At 36.8% G+C, this 15985-nt stretch overlaps 2 protein-coding genes across 2 annotated transcripts; both read left to right on the forward strand.

Annotated features, from left to right (window-relative positions):
• Nucleotides 1-790: 790 nt before the first annotated feature.
• Nucleotides 791-6249, forward strand: smim14 (small integral membrane protein 14). The gene is made up of 5 exons (XM_059337993.1): nt 791-1130; nt 2489-2585; nt 3911-3959; nt 4063-4217; nt 5360-6249. Exons 2-5 carry the CDS (start codon nt 2511-2513, stop codon nt 5396-5398), a joined length of 318 nt encoding a protein of 105 aa, XP_059193976.1. The 5' UTR covers nt 791-1130; nt 2489-2510; the 3' UTR covers nt 5399-6249.
• Nucleotides 6250-9747: 3498 nt separating this feature from the next.
• map9 (microtubule-associated protein 9) lies at nt 9748-15490 on the forward strand. The gene is made up of 13 exons (XM_059328358.1): nt 9748-10160; nt 10456-10546; nt 10691-11218; nt 11330-11496; nt 11784-11892; nt 11982-12049; nt 12161-12213; nt 12306-12468; nt 13265-13351; nt 13457-13618; nt 13711-13856; nt 14237-14372; nt 14703-15490. Exons 1-13 carry the CDS (start codon nt 10089-10091, stop codon nt 14820-14822), a joined length of 1902 nt encoding a protein of 633 aa, XP_059184341.1. The 5' UTR covers nt 9748-10088; the 3' UTR covers nt 14823-15490.
• The last annotated feature ends 495 nt before the right edge of the window (nt 15491-15985 follow it).

Genomic DNA, 15985 nt, shown 5'->3' on the forward strand with positions numbered 1-15985 from the left:
TCTCTTACTCTTTTTGTGGCTGTGTTCATGGTTTAGATATCAACTTCCATTTAAGTTGCTCTTTAGGGCTGACACCTGTTAGTTAATTAGTCGACGGACCTGTCTTTTTGGTCTAAGATTTCTTTAGTCATTTTCATGCTTTTTTTCATGTTGAATGACTTATTTCCAGGAAACGTCTGAGCAAATCTCTGGTGGATTAACCCAACATAGGAAATATTGTACTTTTTTACCCAACTACAGTTATCTGACAGCTATATAGTTAGTATTTTAAATAAAACATACATTAAGTTACACATTGATGCCTCAATAATAATGATCCAGCAATATAATACAATAACATTTGGAAAGGCCATTGATATTTTTGGTAGTTTTACTCAAGTAAAGTTCTACTGGTTGTAGTTGTTATAGTGGTGGAAGAAGTATCTTTAACTTATGTAAAATTAGAGTTGTATTTTGCAGGCAAGGCTGACTGACTTATATACTGATGGGTAACAATGCATCATATTTTATAAACTGATAATGTTTTATAGCCTATGTAAAATGTTAATATATAAAGTAACTATGATTGACAGATATGTTAAGTGGAGTAAGACCACAAATTTTTCCTCTGCTATGTTTTGGAGTACAAAAAATTTAGCATATAGAAGATCACACAAGCTCACAGTCAAAACAAAAACATAGAATAAAATAATACATTAGACAGTCATAACAATGAATATATTGTAGGCTACATGGAATAAAATATATATATTCCATTCCAGCACTGTACATTTGGTTACACAACTGTGCAGATGTTGGCGCTCGGCTCGTCTGTCTGCCTCTGTCTGAGGATGGGCAGCTGCACTGTTTGTTTACAATGTAGACGTCATAATTATTCCTCAATGTGATTGGCTTATCGGCACGCCCATCAAATTTCTGAACCAATAAGAGTTCCCGTCCGTGTTCACGCCCCAGGTCCCGGATGTCTGCCGTGAAGAATAGCATAGGCTCACGTGCAGCAGACCAAACACAGACGAGAGGTTGACATGTCTGCAGTTTGATGGTTTTTTGTGCAGAGCAACAGAGCTGCAGCTGTGCAGCTAAGGCCCTTTACTCACATCTAACGCTTTCTCAGCATCTATAATCCTCAGGTAAGTCGTGTTTCGATGCCGTGTGCCTCTAACCATTATTAACAGTCGAGAAAAAACGACAACGCTGTGAGTTTTCTTTATGTTGGCTGGCTAGGTTAGCAAGAAGCTAGTCTAACGTTAGCTGAATTAGTTTAAGAGGAATATTATTGTGAATGCAAAACTCAAGTGTTGGTTAGTATAGAGAATTTTAACTGGCCTTCAATGGCTCGACATAACCTGGCTTCTTCGTTTGTTCGTCACTTTAGAAATATGCAGGCAGACACCCATGGAAAATATGATAACGTGTTCATGATTTCGTTCAACCTTCTTAAGGAAACCATTGCAATGTGGTTACAAGTGAGTTTGTAAATAGTCGAAATGTAACTATGTACGGATATGGTTTTCAGAAGTTGTATATTTTATTATTTTGTGGTCCAACGAAGTGATCGTTACTTCATTGTGCAAAAATCAACATTAGAAGGATATTGAAGAAATGCGTAGACTTCTAGATCAATTACAACACTTTACACAAACCTATAAAAATAAATCTTGCCGGTCGATATGTCAGTGATATTGGCATATTTTTATAAATATAATAACAAAAACGATAACAAGGCAAGATAAAAAATACAAGATTAATGCAAAGATCAAAACAAAATTGTGCAAAGAAAGGATAAACATTGTGCAAAATAACAGTACAACAGCAAGACAAAAAACAGTGCATAGAGCAAGAAAAAAACAGTGCAAAGAACAAGTCAAAAAAAGTGCAAAGAACAAGTCAAAAATGATGCAAAGACCAAGTCGAATAGTACCAAAGATGAGACGAAAACGGTGCAAAGATGAGACGAAAACAATGCAAAGACGAGATAAAAATAATGCAAAAATGAGATGAAAACAGTGCAAAGAACAAGTCATAAACTTTGCAAAGACCAGGCAATATGAGTCTCTACTCGTAGTTTGTAATAAATACACAATTTCTTTTTCAACTGGAAACTGTACTGTTCTGTCAATATCTCAGTCACTATTTTTACTGTCCACTTTTAAGGTAGTTACAGTGAATCTACATCGCTGCAGCACAAAAATGTAATAGTGTTAAAAAACCTTTGACTGGCAGCAAATGGGGCATATCCTACTGTAATGCAACATAAAACAGAGAAGTTGTATAAGCTTTCACTGTTAACAAAGACATAGATTGCATGCAACAAGATAATAAAGCCACAGAATCTGCAGCATGTCCTTTTAACTGAGCTGTCTCCTCCCTCTAATCTGTGTGCCTGTGAAACCACAATGGAGCACTGCACTGACAAGAGGCGGCATTAGGTTTCTCTCACTTGTTCATGAACGTCTTAGTTACATACAGTGCTTTCGTTTTGTTACAGGGTGGACACCATCTGGTGAGAAATGGCAGAGGGAGGTTTTGACCCCTGTGAGTGTGTCTGCACCCATGAGTATGCAATGAGGCGCCTCATCAACCTGGTAAGTCACGGAACTTCACTAACACTCAAAATTTTTAAGTAACGGCATCGAAGTGCAAGGACAGGTCAAGGTATTCCAAGAATGCAGTTTGAAGTAAAAATATCTCCTGCTTCAATTGAGAAGGAGGCAAAGGGATCAATGTGAGGAATAACTAGAAAGTAAAGGAAAAACTCAGCTATAGAGAAGGAAAAGAAAAATACTGCAGACTGACACAGTCACCATATCCTGGTTCCTGCTCAGTGTTTATCTAGACAGCCAATCAGTCGTGCCACTGAGACGTTTCACTCATGTTTGCATTGTAGTGTAAATAAGTTACAGCTCTTCTTAATAGAAAGTATGTTAATAATAAGGTGAGAAAAATGACTGATAGAAGCTACTTTAGAGGAAAGAACACAGCTTGTAATTGTGTCGTGTCAGTTTCCAGGTGACCTGATTGGCTCTGTCACAGGTGTTACTTGCATGGCGAGCTGCAGTTGGCTCAGAGCTTGAAACCACCCTGGGGGTTTCTGCTTTGCATGCCGCAGGAAAGGGTGTTGCCCCAAAAACTAAAGAATTTACACAGCATTTGCCCATCAGTACAACAGTACTGAATATTTTAAACAACAGTCAGAGCTCGCTGTAGCACCATTGTTGCACCAATGTGTGACTGGGTGACTTGTTTCCGTTTCTAAAGGAACAAGGAACTCTTAAGGTTTATGTTTATAAGCAGTGTGTTTGAAGTGTGGGTTCTCGATTATGATAAGATGATACTGATAACAATTATTTAACATGATTACTCATTGACTTTGGAAACATGCATTTCTTTGTTTTGTCATTTTTAACAGTGGTTTAAATACAATTCAACTGAAAAACTATTTATATAATAATGTATGTACATTAAAAAAAATAAAGTATGATATACTTCCTTGTGACATTAGTGCACTTCCACAACCTATATTCAATATATGAAAAAATAATTGTTTAATATGATGTAGTGTACTGCCACAACTCAGTGAAAACTTCTAAACATGTATTCAATACTTTGGTCAACCATTTTTAACATATTACAGTCAGTAATTCAGTAAAAATGTGCAAAAGCAAACTGTTGTAAAAGGTATGCAAGATTTATAACACACAACAAAACAAGAGCATCATTATGACACAGAATGCGCCACAATAATAAATAATTGATCTTGTTTTCATGTTGGATTACATTTGGCCAAAATTATCATTTGAAAATAAAATTTAATTAATCAAGCTCTAGTTAATAGACATTTTTTCTCTTTGCATAAATGAGAGAAAGCAGAGGTAAATCTACTTTGTTCTTTCTGTAATTTCTCTTTCAGCTCAGGCAATCTCAGTCCTACTGCACAGACACCGACTGCCCTCAGGAATGTATGTATGACCACATGAGACATCATGTGTCACATCCTGTTCTTGAATCCGTAACATCATTTTAGATTACATGTATGAAGTGCAAAGATGTTTCTGTTTTTAGTGCCTGGTCCAAATGGGCCTGTCGGCGGAGGAGGTGACCTGACCCTCCCCATGGTCCTGATGGGATGGGCGGTGGTGGCTCTGCTCCTGTTCCTGTTGCGCCCATCCAGTCTCAGGGGGCCCCGTCCCTCCGGAAAACCTACTGGACCCCACAATGTGAGTTTTGATCACAATGATATCTTAAATATAAGGGGTGTTTCCATTACAGTCGAATACCCAGAATGAGGCGGGTCTCACTCGCTGAAACGCCCCTAATTTGAATATGAGCCGCCCTGAGCGGTCTTTTAACCAGACTTTTTTTGGCCCTGTGGAAGAGCAGGGCCGTTTTTCTCCCCTGAAAAAAGCCTGGTTGCTGATTGGATAGAACGCTAAGCAGGATGTGATGTAGTACGCGACGCCACAACAACACTCGCCATTTGTAAAAGCCGGCGAAGTAGCGAGTAGTCACAAGCGACAATAAACATACGCCCCTTTCATAGTGTGGTCCTGAAAATCCCTGCTAGATTGCTGGAAAGATCTGTGGCAGCTTTTTGCCTTAGGGAGTTCATAGTAATCTCGCAAAGGTGTGTTTTTATGCCCTTTCATAGTGCAGTCTGGTGTTGCAGAACAAGGTGCACAGTGCTAACAGGCTAACAGTTAGCTCTGTAGCAGTACAGTGTGTATGTGCTGCTAGTAAATCCCTCTGTGCCCTTTTTTTGTAATGGAGACACGCTGCATGAATGGTCATTTGAGAGGGTGTGGCCTGAGGCTTTCCCAGCAGCCACTCTTTCCCCTAATAGAACCAAGACTATAGTGACAGTACTGCTCTGCCTTTGTTTATCATGACAATGTACCACAACGTGGCAAATGAATCGCATCGTAGCAGTGAATGAGACACAATTTGCCTTCATGGTTATTTACAAGGATTACATTTAATAAATAAAAACTAATCCCAAGTTTCAAGTCTCTTAATTGATCTCTTTCAATTGTTTTTTTTTTTCCTATGCTAGTCAAGTTACAGCATGCAACAGTGTGTCCATATGCAGAAATCATTCATACAGTTTCTATGTTTGAGTTGTTTGGTCAATATTTGTAAACATGACCAATTATCTCCAAAAATTGACTCAGCCTATGTGTGTACAAATAATTTGGACACACAAACATCAGCAACTGTTCATCTGGTTAAAGTTTTTATTAATATTTGTTGTTGTTCATTACAGTGTTGTTTCAGGACTTGGTCCTTGAAAGCATCATTAACACTTTTTTTTTCATTGTAAAGAACTGAATTGTGTTTATAATATTTTCATTTTGGTTTGCAGAGAGATGGTCGAGAGCCTCCAGCACCACCTGTTGACTAGCAGTGGGGAGTACCAGCACTCACCCACCTGCTCTGACCGGAGCTGCACAGTTAGCGCGTGACTGTGACCAGGACAGCACCATCTCCCCTTCATTCAGATATCTTTTTCTGTTCTTCTCTTTAAATGCCATTGTGTTTTGGGGGTAGATAAATCTGTATGTGAGTCCTGTTACTAGAGCCCAACTGATACTGGATTAATGAGGCCAACAGGAATATATATCAAAATTATATAAATTCAAAAGTTTTTTTTTCTTTGGTTACATAAACATACAGCATTAACAATTTGGAGATGCAGATACAGGCAGGCTATTTTACATTGAAAGCAATCAGAAAATGTCTCAAACATAAAACTTGAATTAGGAGACTAAGTACTAAATGAATATGTATATGTGCAGACATATACAAGACAATTCCTAAATCATAATATTGGCTGATAATATCAGCATGTTACTCTATCAGCTGGGCTCTATCTAGTATTCACCAAGTCTTTCATCAGACGGTGGGGCATTGTCTGAGTCCCTGATCTCGCAGCTCTGGTGCCGACTTGAAACACGCACTCAAAATGAAGGAATGTGTCACATGTTGGTGGAAATGGGAGGGGTCGTTAAATTGTTGTCCGAGTGCTTGCTGAGTAATGAAGGGTGGCGGATTGTTCAGACTCTCTATAAACATTCCTCTTTTTCCACTTGAAAGTCTCAACTCTAATCGGTGCCAGTAATGATGTCATATCACGTAATGTTTTAATAGCATATTCAAACCAGCTGGATGATTCATTGTAATACATTTATATGGGTAGATTAAATTCTGAATTAGGATTGCAATAAAATGGCATATTCATATTATGTGCTCACATCCAGGCCTCAATTAGATTTCATACTTCTTTTTCATAAAGCAAATATCTTTAAGGTGGTATATATTTCCAAGAACATGTCTGTCCCTTTAAGTAACTGCTGGTTAGTGTCGTATAAGTCATTGAGACTACAGCGATGGACCCTATAGTCTGTTTAGTAGATGTGACAGTTAAATGCTCACATTTCAAACTCCTTTCACACAGTTGAAATGAGCTGAATTGTAGGTATACCGATGAGCTGAATTACGTGTGGTCGTTGTAAAACAATATACTCAGCACAAACATTTTAATCATTGAGAGGATTCCGTGTACTGTAACTGTTTTGTGGTTAAAAGAAAAGCATTAGAACTGTACGCTCAGTTATTAGTAGCAAAGAATCATGTTTTCTTAGCACTTTTGTTGTAATATGTAGTTTCCTTATGAAGGTGTGTTGTGATGTTTCTGAATGATGGCTTTGTGGAAACGAGAGCCTTTTCATTTCTTCCTGAGATTCAGTGTGTGATTAATGGGAGCAATCCAAAGTTTTTACTTCTACAACTTGTATGTGATAACAGTGTCTAACTAATTAAGAGGAAAGGACCAAGAAAAAGTGCATTTTAAAACAGTGCCAATGTGAATTTAAAGTTCTGGTCTTGGAGAACAACTTATGTGAAAAGAACAGCAATATTTGAGCTCATTTTTATTGGAGATTACCGTGGTTTATTTTTCATACAGGATTTGTTGATTTCTCTTGGATCAGAGCTCTGCTTAATAAGTGATTATCTAAATAGTTTTGTAGAAGGTTTGTTAGCTGGATTAATGGTTGAGATATAATTAGTAGCGCTGAGCAGTTAATCAGAATTGTATGAAAAACACCATATGGACTAGTGCAATATCCAAGGAGAAACGGTATTTGTTAAGAGCACAATATGTATCAAAAATATCCTTGCAGCATTGTCCTGGCCGAAGAAATCAGATTCTACAGAAATAGTTTACTACAGATCCTTGCAAAAAAAATAAGTTTCAATCATATATCTTTCAGCAAAAATTAGAATAGTTGTGAAAATGCAAATACCTTTGAGTATTGTGAATCAATCAAAATAATCCAAAATAGTTTTGTTAGTTTTTGTGCAGCCCTATTAATTAGTAAACAGACAACTGGAAACTTCAAATGCAGCACAATATAGTGGTGGATGTCTTTTGTTCCTTAACCATCTATGTAGGTGTTGATTGATATATATAACACAGTACAACAGCACCACAAACTACAATCTCAAGAAAAATGGAACATTGTAATTGGTGGTATTTTTTGAATATGTTGCTGATAATTATATTGCAGCACCTGTTTTTCTAGTCACTTAAGTATTTTTTGTTTTGTCCCTGTCATGGCAACATAGGTTTGCTAATGGTCTAGGGTTATTGTGAGACCAGAAAAGTAAATGGATTAGTCTTAAAAGTGAAGTGTCTTTTGAAATATGTGGTGCAAGAGTTTAAAACCTGAACATGATCTGAAACAACTTTTGGCTGCGTTCATCCCAACAGTCTTCATTGGCTACTCTTAATGTCCATATCAGCAAATAGTTTCCTCTAAAAATGTCTTTACTCCTACTTTCTAGTCTTATGAGATTGTGGAGAGGAGATATAAGAATGGAAGAAGTTGAAATTGAATATAATTGAGAGTGAGCCATATCAGATTGTTGAGATGAACAAGTGGACTATCTGGTACTGCAGGAGACCTTGATTTACACTGTTTCTGTCTAAGAGAAAAAGGGCTTCAACTATGCACTTTTCCTATAACAAAAAATAAAAATAATTCAGAATTACTGCCTGGCTGTGTTGTGTTTTAATCAACAGCATTTAATATGTCTGTCATTTTGTCAATGAACTCTAATTATTATTTTAAGGCTTTAAACACAAAAACATTACGCATTACACATGCAGTGCTGCCCATTGAGTACTTAATCACTCTATAAATACAACAGAGCAATATCAGCACATAACCTGTTGTGGAATTTTACTTGTATACAATTTTGAGGTACTTCTGGGTTTTCTATTTTTCAAGATTTTATACTTTTGCTCCACTATATTATATAAGTATATATAAGTATTTTTTAGGGAATAATCACGACTTTCTTCAATAGCATTGAAATGTGTCACAGCCACTCGAGTATTATTACAATGTAACATTACACTGGCCAGACACATTAAATAAGATCATGTTTTTTCCATATACATTTTTTTAACCCATAAGAACCCATGGTGACACCTGTCAAACAAACACTTTAAATCTTCTAGAATCTCCCATATTCAGTTTTATGCTTCACCTTGAAAACTGCGCTCCACGCCGCAAATTCCACTCTACAGAAATAATTTATACATAGAATCGTAGGAAAATTGGGGCGTCCCGGTGGCTCACACTGGTAGAGCGCGTACCATTAAGGCTGAAGTCCTTCCTGCGGCGGACCCGGGTTCGAATCCGGCCTGAGGTCCCTTTACCGCATGTCCTCCCCTCTGTCTCCGGCCTTTCTATCTATCACCTTCAATAAAAGCAAAAATGCCAAAAAAATTATAAAAAAAAAAAAAGTAGGAAAATTTGTCTTCTCACTCACAATCCTCTGGTAAAGCTGTCAGAGTTATAGTTTGGACGTAGGACGCACAGATGTGCCATCAACACGCACCAGCAGCCCCATTGACTCCCATATTAAAAACGCAGGAAGATTTCTGTAGAAAAACGTATTTAACAGTTTTTCAGATCGCTCTTACAAAGCTATTTCTTAATTTTTCTTCACAAAAAACATATGTAGCTGTTCAGGAAGAACTCAGGATGCTCAAAGTGAAGTCGGATCAATGATAGGTATTATGGTTTTGCCAAAAATGCTTTCTGTTTGAGGCCAGAAATTCCAGTCTGTCCACCTCTGGCTGCTGTCAGTGTGCCAGAAGATTCCACAGCTGTTAATTTCCGTTGATTGCTGTGCTCTGATTGGTCGACCACAAAGCCTTTGATCCTATGATCTATCTCACAGAAAGAGAGAACCAGAGACACACACACACACAGGTAACTTTTTGCGATTTTAGTTACAAACACACATGCACGCATAATTTCATTTATAATTGATTTATTCTTTTTTTGTTACTTATAAACAAATCTGAAAAATAATTAAAAAATAATTGTTAAACAGCACTATTAATGTCACAATTTTGATATATGTTGTGGAGATGCAAAGAAAAGGCTAATTGTGTTTCTGTAAGCAGAAAATGTGTCTAGTTTTTTTTTGTTTTAAAGTAAGAAATATAAACATAAATACCATAAACGCCCAATGTATTGAGTATGTCACACCACAGACCTTTGACATTTAGGGGTAGAATTTTTTTAAAACATCATAAATGTGTTCTATGTGGTCCACCTGGTCTTTGGTATATCCCCCATAATTTTCCCATAATGGAAATTACTGGGTCTGGGTTCTAATGGGTTAAAAAAGGCCTTAAAGTCCCATATGAGGAGGCATGTACAGTGCTGTGATTACGATTTGATTGGTTTCATCTTCTGAGCATGCGCGGTCCTGGAACGGATTCGGAACTGCCCTCAGTGTATCCCAGGGTTACTATCAACAACTCCGTTAGCTTACTGTAGCTAACCGCTAACCAATACCGGTACCGTTGAATAGCTGTGTGTTTTGTAAAGAATCAGACAGCAGCCCAAGTCAGCATGCTGTTAATGTAGATACAATATTATATATATATAATAATCAGCATAGGAAGCTTAGTAGCTTGCTGCTTGTTTACAGTAAACTTAGCGAACACTAGCTCACATGCTAATGCCAATGAACGCCATCAGAGGAAACTGTTTGTAGTTTTTTCCAGAATGACAGATCAGCAGTTCAGGACACTGGCTTACACAAAAAGCCGGAAGACAACAAGGAGAACAACATTTCAGGTAAAAAAAATACAAACTTTATTGCATGTAGCTTGGATGTCCTACCAAATGAGAAAAAAGTGCAAAACTCTGAAGACTGAAGTAGCATGTTAATAAATATGAAAGATAATAGCTGCCACATGGGACCTATCCGCCCCTTTTCACTATTGTACACTGTATATTTGTATGTTGTTGTTTTTTAACTTGTGTGTTGTATGTACCTTTGCTGTTCATGGGAGAAGCCAAAGACACATTTTCACTGACGTGAACAATAAAGTCAATCTGATCAATCTAATCTAAAATTATGTGATTGCAGGATGAACTTCAGGCTGCTGTCTCCGCCAGGGCAAGAAATTCAAGCACAGATCAGTACTCGTACTCTGATGACTTCAATGAAGATGAAGATGGTAAGATGGCAGAGCATCAAAATGTCTTGATAAGACTGGGTTTGGGGTTAGAACCTCAAGATGTATCTCTCTTTAAAAATTAAAATTTGTTATTATTATTAGGTCATATCCTGTCATTTACTCCTCATTTTCTACATTTTACAGATTTTTTTAAAGAACTCCTTAAATCTAGAAAAAAGAAGGCTGATGCGCTCAAGACTGGAAAGAGTAAATCCAAAACCAACAACTTTGAGATCTCAGATGATGAAGGCAAAAATGCCACGACAAAGAGAGTTTCATTTCTGAAAACCCAAAGAATCAACTTTCCCTCAGAAGACACAACTGCATCAGAGTCGCATGAAAACAAGCCGCCAGACTCTCCCACCAGTGAACATAACAATTATAATGAGTCGTTTTCCTCACAACACTCCACAAACATCAGTGAAGATAACACACAAGTTAAAAGCAGTGATGGGGAGTCTACTGATCCCCAAATCACAAGAGAGAGCTCAAGTAAATCTCTGTCATACCAAACCTCAGACGACACTCTACTGAACATGACGCTGCCCTTACCATCTGACAACAGTGTGACGGACACTCCAGGTCCCAAGGATGGGAGAAACTCTGTTCTGGAAGAACGCTCTCAGACACCGCAGTTATCAGCAGCTGACATCAGACAAGTGTCCTCAGCAGGTCTTTTCCCACTGTTTCATGTTTAAATCACAAAGAGCACATTACATTTTCCTTTTGCATATTTACCTGCAGAATTTGAATTTTATATTTCCACAAACTGTCCTTATTCAGATGCAGAGAGAGAGCCACCAAGGCCTAAACCACGGCAAAGGACACTTGGATTGAGCCTCCAGACTGCAGAGAAGATAGCTGAAGATGCTGAATCTCAGGATCTCAGCAGGCCCCAGACTTCATCTGCATCTATTCCCCTCTCCACTGGCACATCCAGCAACATTGCTGTAAGGAACTGCAGTCCACAAGCATGTCTGTTGCTTGATTATTTAGTATTTTAAAAGGGTAGTTAGTATTTATTGAATCCGGGTTGTATGACTCCATTTATAAAAACAGTAATTTTATCTTGCAAAACACGAGAGTTGCTGGTCTATTGCTGCATCAGTAGATTTGTTTGTTTGTCTTAATGTCTGACTTTGGTGAATCTGAATCAACTTTAAAAAAATCTAACCATCCCTTCACTTGAAACATCTTCCTAATTGGAGCATATATTTGTCATGTTGTTTCACCGTAGTGGACAGAAGGAGATCAGGCAGTTTCATCCAGCCTTAGCAAATCCTATTCGAGTAAGAGTGGGCAGTCACAGCTTTTTACCAAATCCACGATTGATTCTGGATCCAGAGGTAAAAAACTGCTGTCTTCAGTACAATAACCTAATACTTTTTCTTTAATTACCTCACTAATCCTGTTCATGTATTTAATTGTTTTTTAGATGGCTTTATTTCTGATGACAGCAAAGAGCAGGAGAGACAATATTCCACATCGTTTGAAGAATCTAATGTAAGGTATTCATCAGGTGTGAATTTAATAGTTAGTGTCATGTTAAGTCTGCTCACCTCTTATTTTGATTCTTCTAAGTCTAATCTAAATCTTTTCATTGCTTTCCTATAGGCAGACTCAAGAGATCAGTTGCATCAACACCCATCACAATCATTTGATACCAGGTTGGTAAACAAGCTGCAACAACAGATACTTTTATTGCTTTATGGATAGAAAAGCATAGTAACTTACCTAACCATCATTTTATTCAAATTAGGCCATCAAGTTCTCTCTCAAGGACCACTCCGAGATCACAGAGTGCGTGCTCCAGGAAAGTGGAATCTAAGTATTTGGGATCTCTCAAACTTCTGGATCATAAAGTCTTGCTACAAGAGTCTCAGCCTCAAGAAGCAGATTCACTCAGAGCTGCTGTTTACCAGGTCGGTGTGATGATGAATCTGTGTTTAAAGTCCGAGAAGGACAACATGCAACCAGTGTGGTTCACCTCAACACTACAGGAGCTCCATCCTATACTCAGACACTGATAGTGATTTAAATACAGGTATATTGGATACGTGGAATATATCATAACTGTGATTTTGATTTCCATTTAGTCAGTCCATTTATAATTTCTATTTTTAACACGTCATTTTCAGATTTTATACATCATTACCAGGAATGAACTGAAAGGATTCTAAAAAAACAATTTGGGCTTGAAACGCTGTTTTTGCCCTAATGTAATAAGAAACAATTTTAAAGGGAGTGTTTTGCAGTCTTGTCAGTCCTCTGGAGGCAGAAACCAGTTATTTTTTTCTTATCTTTTCTTGTCTTTTCTTTGCTTTATTTCATTTTCCGTTATTTTAAGACTTTCAATATATTAGATACATTCAGAACATCATTTGCGCAGCTCAGTAGAGATACAAAGATTAAGTAAACTAAAATTCATATATGAGGCAATAGAGTGGCTCCAAACTGTGACTTGTTCTACCTTAATCTTTCTAAAACATCAACTCTCCTATCCACATATCATATGTTGATGTACCCTCTTTCTTCAACATCAGTAAGAATAGAGTATGTTTTCTTGCTACAACCATACCCAATGAAATGGTCAGAGTTTTATATTTTTTTGCAATAGGTAGCACACTCATAGCACCTTTGACAGACAGCAACTTGTGGGTTCTAAAATGCTTTCTCTGTCAGCTAAAATTTCTGCCCACTAACATGTTCTCCTAACAGGAATGGCTTCGGAAGAAAAAGGAAAAGTCAAGAGAGAACATTCGGCTAAAGAAGAAAGAGGAAATCCTTAAAGAAAACAAGAAAAGGGTGAATAAAATGTTTTGCAAATTATTGTTTCAGAGCACTATAAAACACCCAGTAGGCTATTTTGACATATGCGCACACTGCTTGCCATCTTTCAAAAACAAACAGGACGAAGAGGCTAAAAAAGAGGACGCTGTTGCATCATACGAGGCTTGGAAAGAAAAGAAAGCAGAGAGTCTCAAAGCAAAAGCCAAAGAAAAGCAAGACAAGATCAGAAAAGAGCAAAGAGAGACTGAAGACAAAGAAGAGAAAAAGCAATCTGCTAAACAGGTATATGGAGTGATGTGTTTTACATCATTGTGAAAGCTATAATAATCATTGGGAAGGTGTAAATTTAATGAGTAATGTTATTAACATTGCAGGTGTTTGAGAAATGGAAACATGAGCATGACCATCTACTCAAAGAAAAGTACAGAAAACAAAGAGAAACTCAAAGTAAACTTCACAAAACAAAGCAAGAAAAGGAGGAAGAACGAAAGAGAGATAGCAAATCTGCTTTTTCTGACTGGTGAGTGTAAAGAAAGCAAACACTGTAATGTTTAAACACAAGAGCCAATACAGTCTAACAGGTGCTAAACTATTAGAGACACATTCTGAGAATGCCGGTTGTTCTACACAGGAAAACTTTACACATAATTGTCATTTAGTGGCCAGAATTGCAACAATGAATACATTTTTTTCATAAAAGTGTCTTACTGTACTTATTTTGTTGGGAGCTATGTAAGCCCTCAAACTTTGCTCAAAGTGTGACCATACTGAACAGTGCTGTGTCATCACATTCAAATCTGAGTGTGAAAATGATCAACCACCACTAGATGGCAGCCAAAGCTTGATGTTTAACCACATTTCATCACCTGTATCTCTGTCATTTTTCCTAATATGCTTAAGGTGTGGAAAGAAGAAAGTTGTTCTCCATGAAAAAGTCACAACAGAGCGTGAAGAAATAAAAAATAAAGAAGAAGAGGAGCGCTACATGAAAGAAGAGAGAGATAAAACGGCTTTAGAGATTTATGAAAGCTGGCTGGTAAGTATGGAGGACAAAAGCTGCCAAAATCAAATTAAATCAATAAATTACCTGATTGATAGAATTAATATGCCATTAAATGTACCAAAAATAACTGACATTCATTAGTTGATAAAAATGACATCAATTGATATATCTGTTTTAATTTCCTCCTTATTTACCATTATATTAATTCTCATATTTTTTAATCATGAATATAACCTTTTATTTTTTAATGTATTCATTTTTGAATTTATTGTTTGTTTGTCAGTATTTTCACCAAATGTATTTATTTCTATTATTGTATAACATCTGGAGTATTTCTGATTATTGATTTTCTTTTCCTAACAGGCTCGGAAAGATCTGGAACAGAAGAGACAAAGAGAAGAAAAACGAATACAAGAGATTCTTCGAGACAGCCCTCCTCCTCCATGGAGCCCTCCGAATAAAACAATACCATTTAGAAAATAATTGATGAAATGTAACACACTACCCTTAAAATATCTTTGCGTTTGATGTTTAATTCTATTATATTTATATTCTAGATTGTAAGTTCGGTAAAATATGTTGTGTTTTAAATGACAGCAGCTGTTAAATTTTGTACATTTTTTTCAGGTTTTGTATTAGCCACAAGATCTGGTACGGACGTGCTAAGTTTATATTTTTATATGTTTTTTGATAAAATGTTGCAGTACTGTTTGAAAGTGGGAAAAAAAAGTGTGTTCCTGTGACAAGATGAAAGGAAACTTTCAAAAACAAATCCTTTTTATAGATGTGGTGGTCCATTATTATTACTCTGTCATACATCTGAATGTAAAGCAGCAATAAGACAAATATTACTGTAAAAGGCTAATATGATTTGTCTGCTGTATATCTTTTAAAAAATTACACAGTCTTAGGAGTAATCTGTTTTCACACTCAGCTCTTATTTTATAGTAACAGGATTTAATTAGTAGATTTATTTAATATAATGCTGATAATGTTTTACACTCTTTCAATTTTTATATATTTACAAAAAATAAAAATGTCTTTCAGGAAGTGTTATGTAGTGCATTAATGCAATAAACTAACAATTACGATACTTTAAACAGGTTTCCATCACATTTTGTGTACAGACTCACACAGTGAAATTTAATTGTCTTAATGAATGACTGCTGTTAAAGGAATGTGTTTATGGCCTGCTGTTAGGTCTGCTCCCCGCTCTATTATCCAATAAAAATGTCTTCCACAAAGCTGGGAAAATGTCAAATCCTACAATCACTGTCAATGCCACTTGACTCTAATGAAGACAATGTATGACCTGCATCTATACGAATGAGTGCTAGTCACTCTAGCACTCTAGTCACCATCTTACCATGAAAACAGAGATCCCTCTTAACATTGGGCACTATTTTGAAAAAGAAAGTGATTTAAATAAATTATTACACATTCATTATTCTGCACAGTGAAGCTCAAACACTAAACCGTAGGAACGAGAAGAAAAAAGAATATTTTTGTTGGGAGAGGGACAACATTTTAATACATGAATTTCACATGTATCTATAAGTTGTCTTTTTTCTTCACATAAGTGACAGGTCTGGATCCAGCGATGTTGGAAAGAGCCCAAAACTGACCTGGTGAAAACAACATGACCA

Source organism: Centropristis striata, chromosome 1, assembly GCF_030273125.1.
Source record: "Centropristis striata isolate RG_2023a ecotype Rhode Island chromosome 1, C.striata_1.0, whole genome shotgun sequence".
Lineage (NCBI taxonomy): Eukaryota > Metazoa > Chordata > Actinopteri > Perciformes > Serranidae > Centropristis > Centropristis striata.

Excerpts from the sequence above, each read along its gene's own strand:
- smim14 (XM_059337993.1), top strand. The coding sequence starts at position 2,511 with ATGGCAGAGGGAGGTTTTGACCCCTGTGAGTGTGTCTGCACCCATGAG. Across the intron at positions 2,586-3,910 it reads TGAGGCGCCTCATCAACCTG|CTCAGGCAATCTCAGTCCTA; the intron begins GTAAGTCACGGA and ends TTTCTCTTTCAG. Across the intron at positions 3,960-4,062 it reads CACCGACTGCCCTCAGGAAT|TGCCTGGTCCAAATGGGCCT; the intron begins GTATGTATGACC and ends TTCTGTTTTTAG.
- map9 (XM_059328358.1), top strand. The coding sequence starts at position 10,089 with ATGACAGATCAGCAGTTCAGGACACTGGCTTACACAAAAAGCCGGAAG. Across the intron at positions 10,161-10,455 it reads CAAGGAGAACAACATTTCAG|GATGAACTTCAGGCTGCTGT; the intron begins GTAAAAAAAATA and ends ATGTGATTGCAG. Across the intron at positions 11,219-11,329 it reads CAGACAAGTGTCCTCAGCAG|ATGCAGAGAGAGAGCCACCA; the intron begins GTCTTTTCCCAC and ends GTCCTTATTCAG.